Here is a 14,853-nt window from a genome sequence, read left to right as displayed (position 1 = left end):
CCTACAAATACAAATCAATGAAATCTTGAAATCAAATAATATGTAAAATATAGAAGAAGCTTTACTTATTGAAAAGTAGTGTCAAATAATATGTTTAAAGCTAGTTTTATTATTCCTTTTGAGTCTCTCACCTAGCTAATGTAAATTAATTGTAGTCAAGTTTTATTTATTTATTACACTACTTGTTTTTTTAATTATTAAAACATGGGTTAGAGAGAAAGGTGCATGAAATGTATGTATGGGAGATTGGGCTCGGGTTCTATCCCAAGCCCATACCATGCTAAAGTAGGTGCCTGGATTGGGTCTAATAACTCAACCTAGGCTTTGTAGTTACATCAGGAGTGGAGGCTAGGGTTTTTCCTAACGCTAGTCGTTCACCCCTAGTAGTCCCACATAGACTGTTTCTCCCATCTCTTGTAGTATGGTTGAGCCTATAAATAGATATGCTTGTAGCTCTCATAAATGACACTCCAGTTTTCAAATATTCACTAAGAACTTTATATTCTTGAGTATTCTCAAGAATAGTTAAATTTTGTGAGAGAAAGTTGATAGCTGACTAGAAGGTCTCATAATCCCTAAGGTTAAAAGTGTTATTCAATAACCAAGGAGTAGAGTAGCTGTACAATCCAGAAAGTGTTCTTACTTTTGTTGTTTATTTTAGAATAGCATGTTTATTCATGCGTTCTTTATATGTTTGATCTTGGTTTGAGATTTTTTTTTTTTTCATTGTGCATTACTCGTTTATGCAACAATCCCAATAGGAATTGATGCAACATTAGGATGTGTAAAACACCATCAAGATGCTCCCTAGGGTTTCATCGCTAACTTCAATGTGACAACTTAACAATTTAGGACGACTTGCTGACGGTGCTCTCAAGTAGGCATCTTCTAGAAGCAGTATCAAGACATTTCATTGACAGTCTTATTAATAGTACTCTTGGGTAGGCATCTTCCATAAGTAGCGTCAAGATGGAATCTGACAACCCATCTAAAGGTGCTCCCAAAAGTCTCATTTTTCAAGAAGACGTCTATTTAGTGGTCCTCTCAAGTAGGTTCTTCAAGTCTTTATCAGAACTTACTTCAGGACGGTTTTTAAAGGTTTTGCTAAGATTAGTACAAAAAATTTAAATCTAAGTTTAACTTTTACACTAAAGCACTTAGGAGACAAAAGGTTTACAACACTCGTTTTGATCACTAAAATGAGTCAATTTCTAAAACCTAACAAACTCCCATTTTAGCCATTTAGTGACAAAACCAAAGTACATCATAAACAAATTACAGGTAAATATCATTTTTACAATCACAAACCATAACTAGACTTTTGATTAATTGAAAATTTTCTTGTACCCATTCCCTAAAATCAGAAAGACAAATAATTATGCGCATTGAGATTTGAAATCAACTTATCATTGTCAATTTAATAACCCACACAATTTTGGCTTGGGAAGCTAAGTTGCTGATATACAACCAAAAAGAAATGGTATCAAATCAAATATCAATAAAATATCAACTGTGTCAATACATCCCATAATAAAATAGTTATCGAATACATGAGATATAAAAAGAATCAAAAGATACATTAAAAACAAATAACAACAAAGATTGTTCTGTCATCAGCTCCCCCTCAACATAAGCACCTCTCCATAGCAGGTGTCTCAAACCACTATTTACATTCTCCCCCTTGTTGATCAAGTCGATTTACAACTCTTAAAATTTAGAACTAAGCATTGTATGTTTAGAAATGAGCAGCTTTAAAAGATTTCTAAACTCTTCTAGATACCCTTCTAGAGTCTACAATTCCTCTCAAATATCAACCTCTAGCTTCCTCACTTAAAGTTTATTTTATAGGATGGTATGAAAATTAAGATTTGTTTCATATGGTTTGCTAGTAAGAATGTAAATTGATCATCTGTAATGTTTTTTAATGATTAAAAAACAACTTCTTTAGCTCAAGTGTTATGCAATAAAGTTGATCATCTGCATAGTAAGAATGGAGTTTATTCTAATACTTACTGGTAAAAAAATAATAATTATTATGTTTGGTATTTAAACTGAGATATAACGTAACATTTTATTATTTTTTGGGAACCAGGTGCAGCAAAGGTATAAAGTCTTTAAAGTGAGGGCATTCAGACATATAAAGTATCATGAATACCTTTTGTAAAACTCCACCAATTCCTACCACTAGGGCCTCTCGATGTCCTATCTTTTCATTCATTTATACCCATTCCTAGGCAGTAGCTATGGCTCAAACTGGACATTCCACAGCGGATAGAAACCCCGATGGTCACATCCAAGGGAAGAAACTACACTGGTCGCCCCTTCCCATCCTTTAAATTAGAAAAAAAAAAAAAAAAAAAAAAAATAGCACATAAGTTCAAGAATTGCATGCCAAGTAATGTGGTCATAAGTTTGATATCTTCTATTACATAAAATTTCAGGCACACACCACTGTCTTTGAGATAATAGAAAAACTTAACATCCTATCTCTATATTTAGTGGTCTTAGTTTCACAACCCAAAACTGTTTACAAATATGTATGAGTGAATAAAGTAAAATCATGTTGAAATCATAAGCTATCTTGAAGAGCTTGGTGTAAGCTTCACACATGAGCATCCACCTCCAATACAATTCTATAACATACAATTCAGTACTTATGACCTCACTGATTGGAAGTAATAAACTTTATAGCTTTGACATAGCGAAAATTGTTTACGTTCTAGCTTCGAATATTTCTCATTCCTCTAAAAAGAACACCATTAGAGTGAAGTTAGAACAAAAACAACACCATTAAATTTGTTTTCCAAAATTGCGTTCTTTTAGATGATAGCCGAGGATATGGCAGCAAAGTCTGAGGCTGAGAACTTGCTGTAAAGTGGAATGGTTTTGAATTCTGTATTTGCATTTGTGTTTTTGAATTTTGAAGTGATTCTATTGCCATCTCTGTGTTTTTTGGAAACCCTGTTAAACAAAATGAAAAACACTAATGGTGTTGTTTACAGAGGAAGCTAGGAGAAATACTCGAAGCTCGAACAGAAACAATTTTCGATATGTCAAAGCTATAAAGTGTATTCCCATTACTAAGGTCATAAGCATTGAATTAATGTATATTAGAGAATTGTATTGGATGTGGCTGATCATGTATGAAACTTACACCAAGCTCTACAGGGTAGTTTTATGATTTTAACCTATGATTTTACTTTATTCACTCATACATATTTGTTAACAGTTTTTTTTTTTTTTTGGGTCCAAATTTTGTTGAGAGGGTTGTGAAACTAAGACCTCTAAATATAAGCTGTGTTTGCCACCTTTCTCAAACACAACCATAGAGATAAGATGTTAAGTTTCTCTATTATCTCAAAGACAATGGTGTGTGCTTGAAGTTTTATGTAATAGGAGATATCAAACTTATGCCCACATTACTTGGCATGCAATTCTTGAACTTATGTGCTATTGAAATGGGTATAAATGAATGAAAACATAGGACAACGAAGGGCCCTAATGGTGGAAATGAGTGGATGTTTACGAAAGGTACTCATGAGTTATTGTAACCAGTCCCTGAAATTAGAAAGACAATTGATTACACGCATTGAGATTTGAAATCAATTTAACATTGTCAATTAACAATCCACACAATCTTGGCTTGAGAAGCTGAGTTGCCGATATACAACCAAAAAGAAATGGTATCAAATCAAACATCCATGAATTATCAACTGTATCAATACATCCCATAATAAAATATTCAACGAATACATGAGATATAAAGAGAACCATAAGATACATAAAAAACAAATAACAACAAAAATTGTTCTATGTCATCAGCTCCCACTAAACATAAGCACCTCTCCTTAGCAGATGTCTCAAACCACTATCTACATTCTCCCCCTTGTTGATTAGGTCTATTTACAACTCTTAAAATTTAGAATTGAGCATTGTATGTCTAGAAATGAGCAGCTTTTAAAGATTTCCAAACTTTTATAGATACCCTTCTAAGGTCTACAATTTATCTCAGAGTGATGGCTGCAATTGCCTTCTGCAGTTGGAAAACTCTAGGACCATTTCTCTGAGAATAACTCTCCTTAAGTTCATCCCACATATCTTGAGAAGATTTTGTTAGAGAATAGCAATGTGGGACAATCCCACATTGCTCAAGTGTTGAGAAAGCCCTTGTCGTTGGCTCACATAAATAAGCCTAACCTAAGGCGTGTCCCACATTGGAAAAACATGAAGTCCCTCCCCCCTTTGGCTCCTATATAAGGAGGCTTCTTATACAATAAAAACTGCTCAATGTCATCAGCTCCCTCTCAACATAAGCATCTCTCCTTACATATGTTTCCTAAACCATTATCCACATTCTTCCCCTTTTAGTCACAAATGACAAAAGGACGAACTTAAGTGGCCTCATCTGCATCTTTGGGAGGTATAACCACATCAACTCCAACCTCAAGAGATACATAGTCATTGGCTACATCCACATAGTCATCATCAATTAATTTATCTTGATAGGATTTGCTATTCTCTTTGTAAGTTTATTTATAGACTAAGGGTGCGTTGCAAGTTTATTTATAGACTAAGGGTGCGTTTTTAAAAAAATAATCTGCGATTTTAAACTAAATCGCAACTTTATGGTGTTTGGGATTGCGATTTTAAAAACGCAAATTTTAAATTCGCAAAAAAATCTGCGATTTCCATAAGCTGATTAGAGGGTGCTTATTTGAAAAAGTGCGAATTTAAAACAAAATCACGATTTCTATTAAAAAAATATTTGGTGCAATAGTTATCTTTTTTAGAACGGGAATAAAAAAAATACCAAGAATACCCACCTAAAATATATTAAAACCCTTATTTTCTCTTTTTTTTTTTTTTTTCTTTATCCTCTCTGTCTTGTTCATCCTTATTGGTAATTTGGTCATGAAACCGCAATTGTATGCTAATGTTATCCAAACACTCAATTGATAAAAAAAAGTACTTTTTAGTATGTTTTACAAAACGCCTGTGCGATTTTAAAAAGTAGCGATTTTAAAAACGTAATTTTTAAAAACACAATTTTTAAAATCGCACTCCCAAACGGGCCCTAAGTTGAGATCAATTAAGCATGCTGAAAGATTAATATCAACAAATCCCTTATTGTGAGACCCAAATTCTTCCAAATAATCCTATTATGTGCTTTCATCACAACCCATGTTTAAGAAGGCATGAAAAGCTACAATTGCTTCTCTTTCTTTTCTTATTCTCTCTTTATATATATATATTTTAACAAAGTGGACGTGTAAATGATCATCTCCATGTTCATACTATAGTGACATTTAGTGAGAAAACATTATTTAGGACTAGAACAAATCTACATGTGCTCACCATGAGATTGGTATGAGAAGTTGATCAGAATCCCAAGAGAAAGAGAGTAAACATGACTTGAGTTGAGGTTACTCTTAAAGTTAAAAAAATAGGGAATAAAAAGATTACTTAAAGAATGTGAGATTATCTGCAATCTACACTCTTTAACAATGAATATTGGACATATTTATGTTCTTAGTAGGGTCCATTACTGCCGACTAAGATAGAACCCAAAGTTAATATACAGTAATTGAGTAATGCTACATACTACACTCTCGATTCACTAGACTCTTGTGCCCATAAATCTTTGAATCACCAAAGATTGACAGCACCGCCATAACAGTCCAACGGGGATGTCTAGGATAGAGCCCAAAGTCACTATACAGTAATTGAGTAATACTACATGCTACACCCTCGTTCCATTGGACTTTTGTAATAATCAATCCTTGAATCTCTCTCCAAAGATTGATGGTATTGCCGTAATAGTCTAATGAAATGAAAATGAAAATATAGTATGTAACATTAGTCGCATGCCTTAGTCAATAGAACTAATAAACTCAATAAATAGTGTAATCTGACAACAAATATTTTAATTGGCATTGGAAGTGGAGACTTTTCAGTAAATTACTTCATATTATTCAGTAATTTTCTCTAAATATTAAGGAAAAAAAAAGGGGTTATGGCGACTTCGGTTACCTAAGATTTTTTTTTCTTTTTGAAAATTTCAAGCAGAGAGTCGGTAGAATAAATATGAGAAAAGAAGAAGAACCAAAGATGGCCTATTTGAAATTTTAATGGAGGGAATCGAGTAAAAAGGAAAGAAAATGAATACATTTCCTAAAACCAACCCTGAACCTCGCCGGCCTAAGAAGCAGCCACATTTTCAGCAGTTCTAAGTTTCTAACCTACCAAATCAAAAGATAAAAGCTGTTGATACAACTTTGCAACTGGGTAGATGATTAGGAATTTAACATGAAAAAAAAAAAAAAAACTCCTACAATGGCAATAAATATACAATGCTCAAATCAGGAGTCTGCAGAACTTCTGAAAGATTTAGAAGCGGCCTTTCCGAATTCGTGCCCAGGCTATGGCCGCAACTGCAGCACCTCCCAAGTGTGCCGAGCCGGAGATATGACTATCTCCCTGCAATAATAAAATAACAGCAATTAGATATGGTTACATTGATAATGATCTGGTATGATGTCCTGCAGTGGGGGCAGTTAGAAATTTGATCAAGTTAGGCATAAATCAATTACGCCGCTCAAAGTCGAGCTCACCTGGTTAATTTATTACAGGTTATCGACTTGTCGTGTGGTTCCAGCTAGAGGTAGGGTTATCTCAATTGGGGAAAGAAGACTATGTTAAAAAAGATATTGAAAACTCACAATAGAAAAGGTCAACCGTGCTGTCAGATAAGATTAACCATGAAGTGATGATTCTATGAGAATTCATCTTTGACAACCCTTATATCTATTGAATGTCATATCCTGTTATTTGCTTAGCAACCACCAAAAAAGAAAAGGATGGCAGAAAGTTAACTGAACTCACTTTGTATGTCATCCAGCAAGCATGCATTGATTATTACAGCTCTACCACAGTTTAAATCCATAGAAACTACTAAAGAATGAGTCTACAAGAAGAAATCCAACGTACCTCTATCATCCTCAAGATATCTTTTCCAATTAGAAAGATCCCCTGAATGATAATTAACCAAAAGGCTTTTATAAGGATGTTTAGAATTAGCCTCACACAATCATATTGACATAACCTAAAAGTGAGCTTACCAGTAAGAAGGCAGGGACTGGTATGAAAAATTCCAAATAGAGAGTTGATTTTGGAAAGAGGAATATATCAAGCAACATAATAGCATTCACAGCCCCACTTGCCCCCTAAACGACACAAGCAGATTCAATAGTCAAATGAAATTCATGAGACGTTTTCTAGAAAATCAGAGCATTGAGACGTTTTCTCACGAGGCAACACATGTAAATAATCATAGGGTGAAGAGTAGGTACATGTCCATATAAAGCGGTCTGACTTATAATTTCAATGAGAAAACAGTATAACTTATGAAACACTCCATTTCTCAAAAACAAGGTGAACTCATATAGTTGGAGTAATAAAGAAGTGATTTTTTTCACATGAATTCAAATAAGGGATTAGATTATTTTTTACTTAAAAAAAATCTATTCAGAGAAACTACGCCTGTATACTACAAAATAATAAGGGAAAATTTATAAACCAAATGAAAGTAAAATCAATCCATTTGTTTCACTCACTAGAGTTGATGGAACAAACTAAACTTTGGCATGGAACTCACATGAAGTGAAGGGAACTTGAATGTTCCCGAAAATATGGAAAAATTTCATTCCAAAATGCCTTTTAAAACTAGGTGGAACAATTGGTATAAGACACCAGCAGATAGCATTTCTCGCAAGATGGAATTTTATTCAGATATAATTGACTAATCATAGCAAGGTATCAACATTTGTTCAGAGACCAATTTTGATAGAAAATTTAAGGATCTCAGTATGAAAAAAGGTTGCAAAAAGCATACCAATCCTGGAATATTTGACGGGTCTATGTTCCACAGTTGTTGGCCCTGCAGCAAACAGACTGCGAGATATAATCATAATGGTAACATTAACAATCTTGTTAAGTAGTTTCCATATGTTATCACAAGCAAAATTGTCAAAGTCTGAATATTTAATTTCCAATAAAACGAATGACTCGCATTTTCTTTAAATGGGAAGTGCCAATGGCCATTGGCAGCACAACCATGTAACATAATCAACCTCCATAGAACAAATATTTTTCTTTTTTTCTTTCTTCTTTTTCATTTTTCTGATAACCAACAGAATTTATTTAAGGACCAGAAGAAAAGGCACAATACATGAGAAATGCCAGAAATAAATTGATTGGACAAGGCATTTACAAATTTTATTTCTAAGTTAAAATATATTTGAATAAGTGCAAAAGATTCATCAAATAAAATTTAGACATACTAGTGCTCAGGGAGAAGTATGTTGGTTCATTTTTGTTAAATCATTATCTCCCACTGAAATTCTGGACATTCTTTATTACCATTGTACCTTTGATGATGAGGCCAAAAAGGCTTTGTGCACCAAGTAAAAAATTGAACCACCAAGAGCCCCAGCTAGATACAACGTAAGCAAAAAATCAGGTCCAAAAGCTCTTCCAATCTGCCAATGTGATAAATTAGCAGAACAGAAATTGATGAAATATACTAATGGAAAGCAAATACATAGATGGAGTTAAGACATTTAAAATTTACAAAGATTAATCTTTACAAGCGACAAACGGGAAAATAAGAAAAGAAAAGGTAATTTGATTTTTATAATTAAAATAGTTTAGTATCCCTCAATCAAGTCTGTCTTGGTAAAAAAGAGAGCACTCTTGAATGTGAAAAATAAAAAAATTAAAAAAAAAACTATCAACATAGCATATGGTAGTGGTAGTCTGATTAGGTTTCTCCATTGCCTATAGGGAAACTCAGACATTCAAAAGATATTAGATCAGTTTATCGGTTTCTATGTGGCCATTCAACTGAAAAATTGGTATCACATATCATAAATTGAAATCTTAAAATCCAATCACAAGAAGCACATTTCAATGCTAGTAGAAACATAATGGATTCAAGGATGACCAGGCATCCACAATTTTTATTTTTTTTTATTTTTTTTTCTGGATTTAAAATCTTAAGCATAAAAGGTTTGTATTTAGTATTTTAAATTTATGTACACTTATATAAAGCTTCAAGGTTTTGTATACCTCCTATGTGCTACGAGTTCTCTCTCTGCTTTGATAAAATTTCCTTTGTTTGCCAGAAAACAAAAGTTAAGCTATGGTCAGAATCAAGCAACGATTATATGATGAATGAAACCTGAGATGATTGTCAAAACCATCCAACTCTTTGGCAATGGTAAGATTCCTTTTTTTTTTACAAGCAATTTGGTGGCTTGAATTTTTTAGAATTAAATGGCTGACTTATAGAGAAAGGAAAAAACTGTTAAAATTTTACTGCACAGTAGAAATATATTGTGGATAGTGTATAAACTAAGTTTGCTAAGTTTGCAAGCAATAAGCTGGTCACATCATACTGGATTATCTATTAAAGATGTATAACTTATGTCAAGGGTCGATTTTTAGTAGATCGCGCAAATGCACGTGATTGCACACACACAAGGAGCTTGGAGAACCAACCGAAATGCATGCAGTGTATTAATCTGGCACGCCCAAAACAGAAGGAACAAAAATTTAGGTTAACACTATTTTATAGAATAAAAAAATATTTCTGAAGTGTGAAATTTCGATGCATCCCCCAATAAGAAGCTATCAATCATAGCTTCTGGATCTTAATTTCATATGGAAAATCTAAATATAGTTCATTACTTTCAACTAAAGGTATATTGGTTTCTATTAGATTAAACAAATTAAAGGGAAACTACATTTACCCCACCTTTTAACTAACTTCCTTTTTGCAATGTTTCAATTTTTGTAATATCCCCTCAACGGAAGGCTTGCAATGTCGCCTTCCGTGGCCCAAAATGACAAAAATACCTTTCATAAGATATAAAAACAAAAAATCATTAAAAAAGGTAAGTCATTTTTTATCTTATGGAGGGTTTTTTTTGTCATTTTGGATAGTAAAAATTAAGTATGACATTACAAAAAATGCACCCCCCCCCCCCCCCCTCTTCATTTTTTATCTTATGAAGGGGGACATTATAAAAATTAAAACATTGGGGGGGCCATTACAAAAAAGATGGTAGTTAGACGGGGTAAATGTAGTTAACCCAAAATTAAAGGTGCCTTTTGTAAATTGTAAGATGCAAATACAAGAGAACACAAAAAGAAAGAAAAGAAAAACAAAGACAATTCTAATCACACAAGAGATATAAAGGCAAGTATATTACATTCATTCCAAAGAAGTATAGCCCGATCATGTTAGAAACAAGATGCCCGAGATCGATATGACTGAATGCAGAAGTAATCAATGTGTGCAATCGTCCACTTGTAACATTGTCTAGTGAGATCTGTTCAGAAAACATCAATAAGTCATGAATTAGAAAGATATCAAATTAAATTGAACATTTCCAATGGGTCTATCCTTCAACAGCATGCCGCCTGGATCCTTTGCTCCATAGTCTTAAGTTATAATTAGCTTATTTATCCACGTCTTTAAATAAAAATATATCTATTCCCTTCCGGAAGCACTTATCATTTTATTTAAAATTGTCCGGTCGCTGCTTAACCAGTAGAATTTTACTGGGAATTCCCTCTGTATGCTTCTGGCACAGAGCAATCCAGAGACGTACCCCAACAAGTGAGAGTATAGGAAACAAAATCTAAACCTAGCATAGTTTTTTGATAAGTAAAACCTGGCATAATTTAGCGCACACAGTTTAAAACCCGACTCACCATAAAGTTATTCCTCATAAATTTAGGATCTGCAACCCGCCATAACATAAAAACAGCAACATTAGCCATAATCAAGCCGTAAACCACACCATCAGTTGTTAGTCCTCGGAACGATGATCTCCTGCAGACAGGAGAAGATAACTTGTTGACATAGAAGAACTGACACAGCAGTTAACAAGTCATATAAGAGCAGAAGTATGCCTTTCCAGCAAAGGATTATAATAATGAAACCCATCCATTTTTTATGCAGTTAAGTGCAGCAAAGCAAATTTAAAGAAGAATATAGAGCTTTTTTAACCTAAAGCAGACATAAATTTTCCAAGTATTACAAGGCAACTAATTTCTTGCTAGCTATGGTTTATAATTCCTATCTCAAGTTAGGGACTTTGAATGGGTAGAAATAGATAAGTTAATCATTGTGAATTTTCTCCCTTATTAACAAAGAATGGCCACAAAACTGAGAGATCCTATGATTCCAGAGACTAAAAAAGGAAATTGCAAGAGAATAGAATTGACAGGATTAAAACAATGGCACATTGACAAAGATCTATTATGAATGTGCAAGACCCAAAACGAGTAATCTTTTTAAAGGACAGACTGTAAGTGAAAAAGAATTTTAAACATTTAGCATACTGAAGTACCCAAGAAGTCAATTGATGAGACATCCAAATATCAATTTAAGGGGCAGCAAAGGTTGGGAGACTGCTGCCTGTTATAATGTGAACACTTCACATTTCTCAACAGAAAACCATGTCCGATGTTTCCAAAGCCAAACTCATTTTCTTCATCTTTTTTTTTTTTCTTTGAAAACGGCAGGAGGGGTCACTAGGCAACAGCTTTGAAATAATGTTAATATTATAGCTAACCTCAAAGAATTTGCTTGAATAAGGAGTTGAATTTCCAAAGATACCAATTTCAGACAGTAAGCATGAGCTCTAATCACATCCAGCATACTTGGAATTCAACAGAACAGCCAAGACACAGATTTACCTAGAAAGAGGTATGAAGACACTAAAGGTCTCATAATGTTCCCATTTTTATTTTTTCAACACAATAAATGATACTCTCAAAGTAAATCTCGTAATATTCATGACAGGGAAAAGAACACCATGAACTAGGAGCCATTTTCTAAAAGCAAATTTGATTATACACCCACAATAAGCACAGTACTACTGGTTGAAGTACTAAAGATTTCCCCAGCCAGTTTCCACTAATTGCGCTAGCAATGGTAAGTGTTAATGTTATATGAATGTATCATCCTACACATTGAAAATACTCTTATAACAACAATTCCAAACTTCTAGGTGGAGAGCATGATAGGTTGGAGAGCAGTGGGGCAAGAAGAGGGTCGTACACAAAATCAAGTAGTTCGTGATGAAAATCGGAAAAGCACATCAACTAACTAAATCAAAACTCAATAACCACTGAAACAAGCAAGTCATTGCAGCATGCAATCTACAAACACTGAGATTAGTTTGAATGATCCACAATCTAATCATGTCAAATGGTAACATTACATCCTCTTAAAAGAACTGGAACAGTCTAAAAATTGTTCTAGGATAAAGTCAAAAAGGACTATTCTCCATAACAACATTGATTGAGATAGTTCAACTATGATTCCATCGTTGCTCATTTTATACACTTAATATTCCACACGGTTTTCAGGTGCTTCTTGTTTTGGTTACAATAATGCAACCTGGATGTAACACAAACTTTTTTTTATTCCTCCTTTTCTCGGCATGTCTAAAGCCATTTACCAAATGTGTAACATATCTGTGGTCTTAGGGATTGTAGGTGAGTGGTTCCTTACTTCATTTATCCACTTCAAGTTTGAAGAGAAAATCTCATTCCACACGTGCGCACACACACAAACAGTAATGTTACATCCTCTAGAAGGACGGGAATAATCTAAAACTAAATCTGAGATTAGAACACAGTGATGACTATTCTCCATAACCAATTTTCTGTTCCTCCCATTTCTCCTAAACCAAGACAGAGTAATTCTTTTAGCATATGTACAGCCATTTGCCAGATATGCAACATATGATTGCACTATTTGCTTCTGTTATGTGTTCTTACTTCATACGCCACTTACTTCTTACACCCATATCAAATCTGAAAAGAAAAACTCATTTACACACAGATCAATGTTTATGCCGTGACAGGATGCCAACATATATGGTGGTGATAATCTCAGTAACCAGAAGATAGGGGCACAACACGACAAACAATGTACACTGTTACACTTTTTGGATTATGGTTCACAATTTAGCAAATTAATACAAGAGATTTACATTTTGAAATTGAACCATCCAGAATAAATATTACTTTTTAAAATTCAAATTTATTTAAATCAGAAATTACAGAGAAATAAGTTTTCGTTTAAAACGCAGGCGCGTTTGGTACAAATAGAAACCGCAATGGAGTCATGGAGTGTATCACCTAAATAGAAGGTTTTTGTACAGTCATTTACTTTACTATCTGACACGTATTGTCCTTCCGTGGCTTTAATACACAGAATTACCCGGACAATTCAAATCAACCATAAAACTAGAAGCAAAAACCCAGGAAAAACAAAAAAACTCTTCACATTCTCATCAGCAAAAAGCTGAAGAAATCTTCGCATTCTTATCAGGAAAGCACACTTTTTTTATTGTTGCCAAAGTTCATGATAAACCGAAGAAACTGACAAAAGTCTAAGGGTATGTCTAAAAAGTGTTTTGGGTGATGATTTTTGGTTTTAATAAGGATTGTGTGTTATTGATTATTTGTTAATATGTTTGTCTTAAGAACGAAAACAAAAAGTTTAACAAAAGTAGTATATAAATTTCTGATTCCCAAATGACTATGAGGATCTTCACTTCCGGCAAGGCAAACATTATACTAACTGCAGAACAGACCCATTTTCTTTCAATGTATCAGCAAACAAACAGACCCATTAGCACAAAACAAACGCATTACCAGCCACGCCTATGAGAATCAAAACGTGGGTTGAACCGAAAGCTCTGCCGGTGAAATTGAGCTCTAAGAAACCCAACTCTGCAATCTGCAAGACTCTTGCTTGAAATCCTCAAGAGGGTATTTGCTGAATCCAACAAGAACTGCTTTGCAATCACCGGGTTTGACAGAAACCCAGAAATAGTTTTCCCTGACAAACTGTGCCATGAATGAGACTGGTGGGGAAAAGAGTTGAGAAGTTGATTTTGAAAATGGGTATTGGGTTTGGTTATAGAAGAGAGGGATTTGTAGGGGTGAGAATGGAGAAGAGTAAAGGAAGCGGAGGTGTTTGAGAGTTTCTTGGGGATGTTTGAGGCAACTTTGAGAGAAAAAAGCCTTTGCATTTTTTGAATTGAATTGCTGTAGCTTAAGGTTTTTTTTTTTTTTCGAAGAATTCTTTTCTTATACGACGTGGCCGTGGGGGCGGCTTGTGATCAAAGAAAGGGACCTCAGGAGTTGGGGACGAAGAGGTGATTTTAGTATGAACAGCAAAAAGTGACACGTTTTTGTACCCAAAAGGCCAAAGGGCAGGTCTTTCATTGCTTTTCTGCTTACGATTATATGGAGAGGAACCATGTAATTATTATGTATAAACCCAACTTAGTATATTTATGTATTTTTTAGGTGATTATATGGAGAGTAACCACAACGATTCTCTCTGTCCTTTTAAGTGAAATGAGGAAAAATTATTTTGTAGTGCATGTATCACCTCAAACTACCATTCAATTTATAATATTTTTTAAAACTTTTAACCCTGACAATGTTCTTCTTCAAATTATCAAAACATTGTTAATGTCTTCCAAAACTAATATTTTGTGCCCAAAACCTCAATTCCGTCAATTAAAGGCGTTAACTCAAACGGTCAACTCGTCAATTTGTCCCATGAACTACAACGTATTGTCATTTTGACCATCCGAGTTAACGCCAATGATTGACATAATGGAAATTTTGGGCACAAAATGGTAGTTTGATGGAGTTGGGCAGTAGAGTTGTCAGTTTATGGGGGCAAAGTAACAATACATTGTAGTTGATGGAAAAAAAAAAAAAAGATAATTACCCCTTAAATTTTCTAAACAAATA

General features: G+C 34.0%; 1 protein-coding gene across 2 annotated transcripts; it reads right to left on the bottom strand.

Annotated features, from left to right (window-relative positions):
* Positions 1 to 6,145: 6,145 nt before the first annotated feature.
* Positions 6,146 to 14,204, bottom strand: LOC132175129 (RHOMBOID-like protein 12, mitochondrial). Of its 2 annotated transcripts, XR_009439391.2 has the most exons (9): positions 13,738 to 14,204; positions 10,777 to 10,897; positions 10,272 to 10,391; positions 8,427 to 8,537; positions 7,892 to 7,936; positions 7,119 to 7,223; positions 6,988 to 7,029; positions 6,333 to 6,477; positions 6,146 to 6,239 (listed from the first exon to the last, which is right to left on the bottom strand). XR_009439391.2 is itself a non-coding variant. In XM_059586967.2 (8 exons), exons 1-8 carry the CDS (start codon positions 14,115 to 14,117, stop codon positions 6,388 to 6,390), a joined length of 1,014 nt encoding a protein of 337 aa, XP_059442950.2. In that variant the 5' UTR covers positions 14,118 to 14,173; the 3' UTR covers positions 6,146 to 6,387. The 2 variants fall into 2 exon arrangements, 1 of the variants encoding a protein (XP_059442950.2); XM_059586967.2 differs by having other exon boundaries at positions 6,146 to 6,477; positions 13,738 to 14,173.
* Between the last annotated feature and the right edge of the window lie 649 nt (positions 14,205 to 14,853).

This window comes from Corylus avellana, chromosome 3 (assembly GCF_965113065.1).
Source record: "Corylus avellana chromosome 3, dhCorAvel1.hap1.2, whole genome shotgun sequence".
NCBI lineage: Eukaryota > Viridiplantae > Streptophyta > Magnoliopsida > Fagales > Betulaceae > Corylus > Corylus avellana.
The sequence above is the reverse complement of the archived record's forward strand: the minus strand, read 5'-3'. Positions and strand labels throughout refer to the sequence as shown.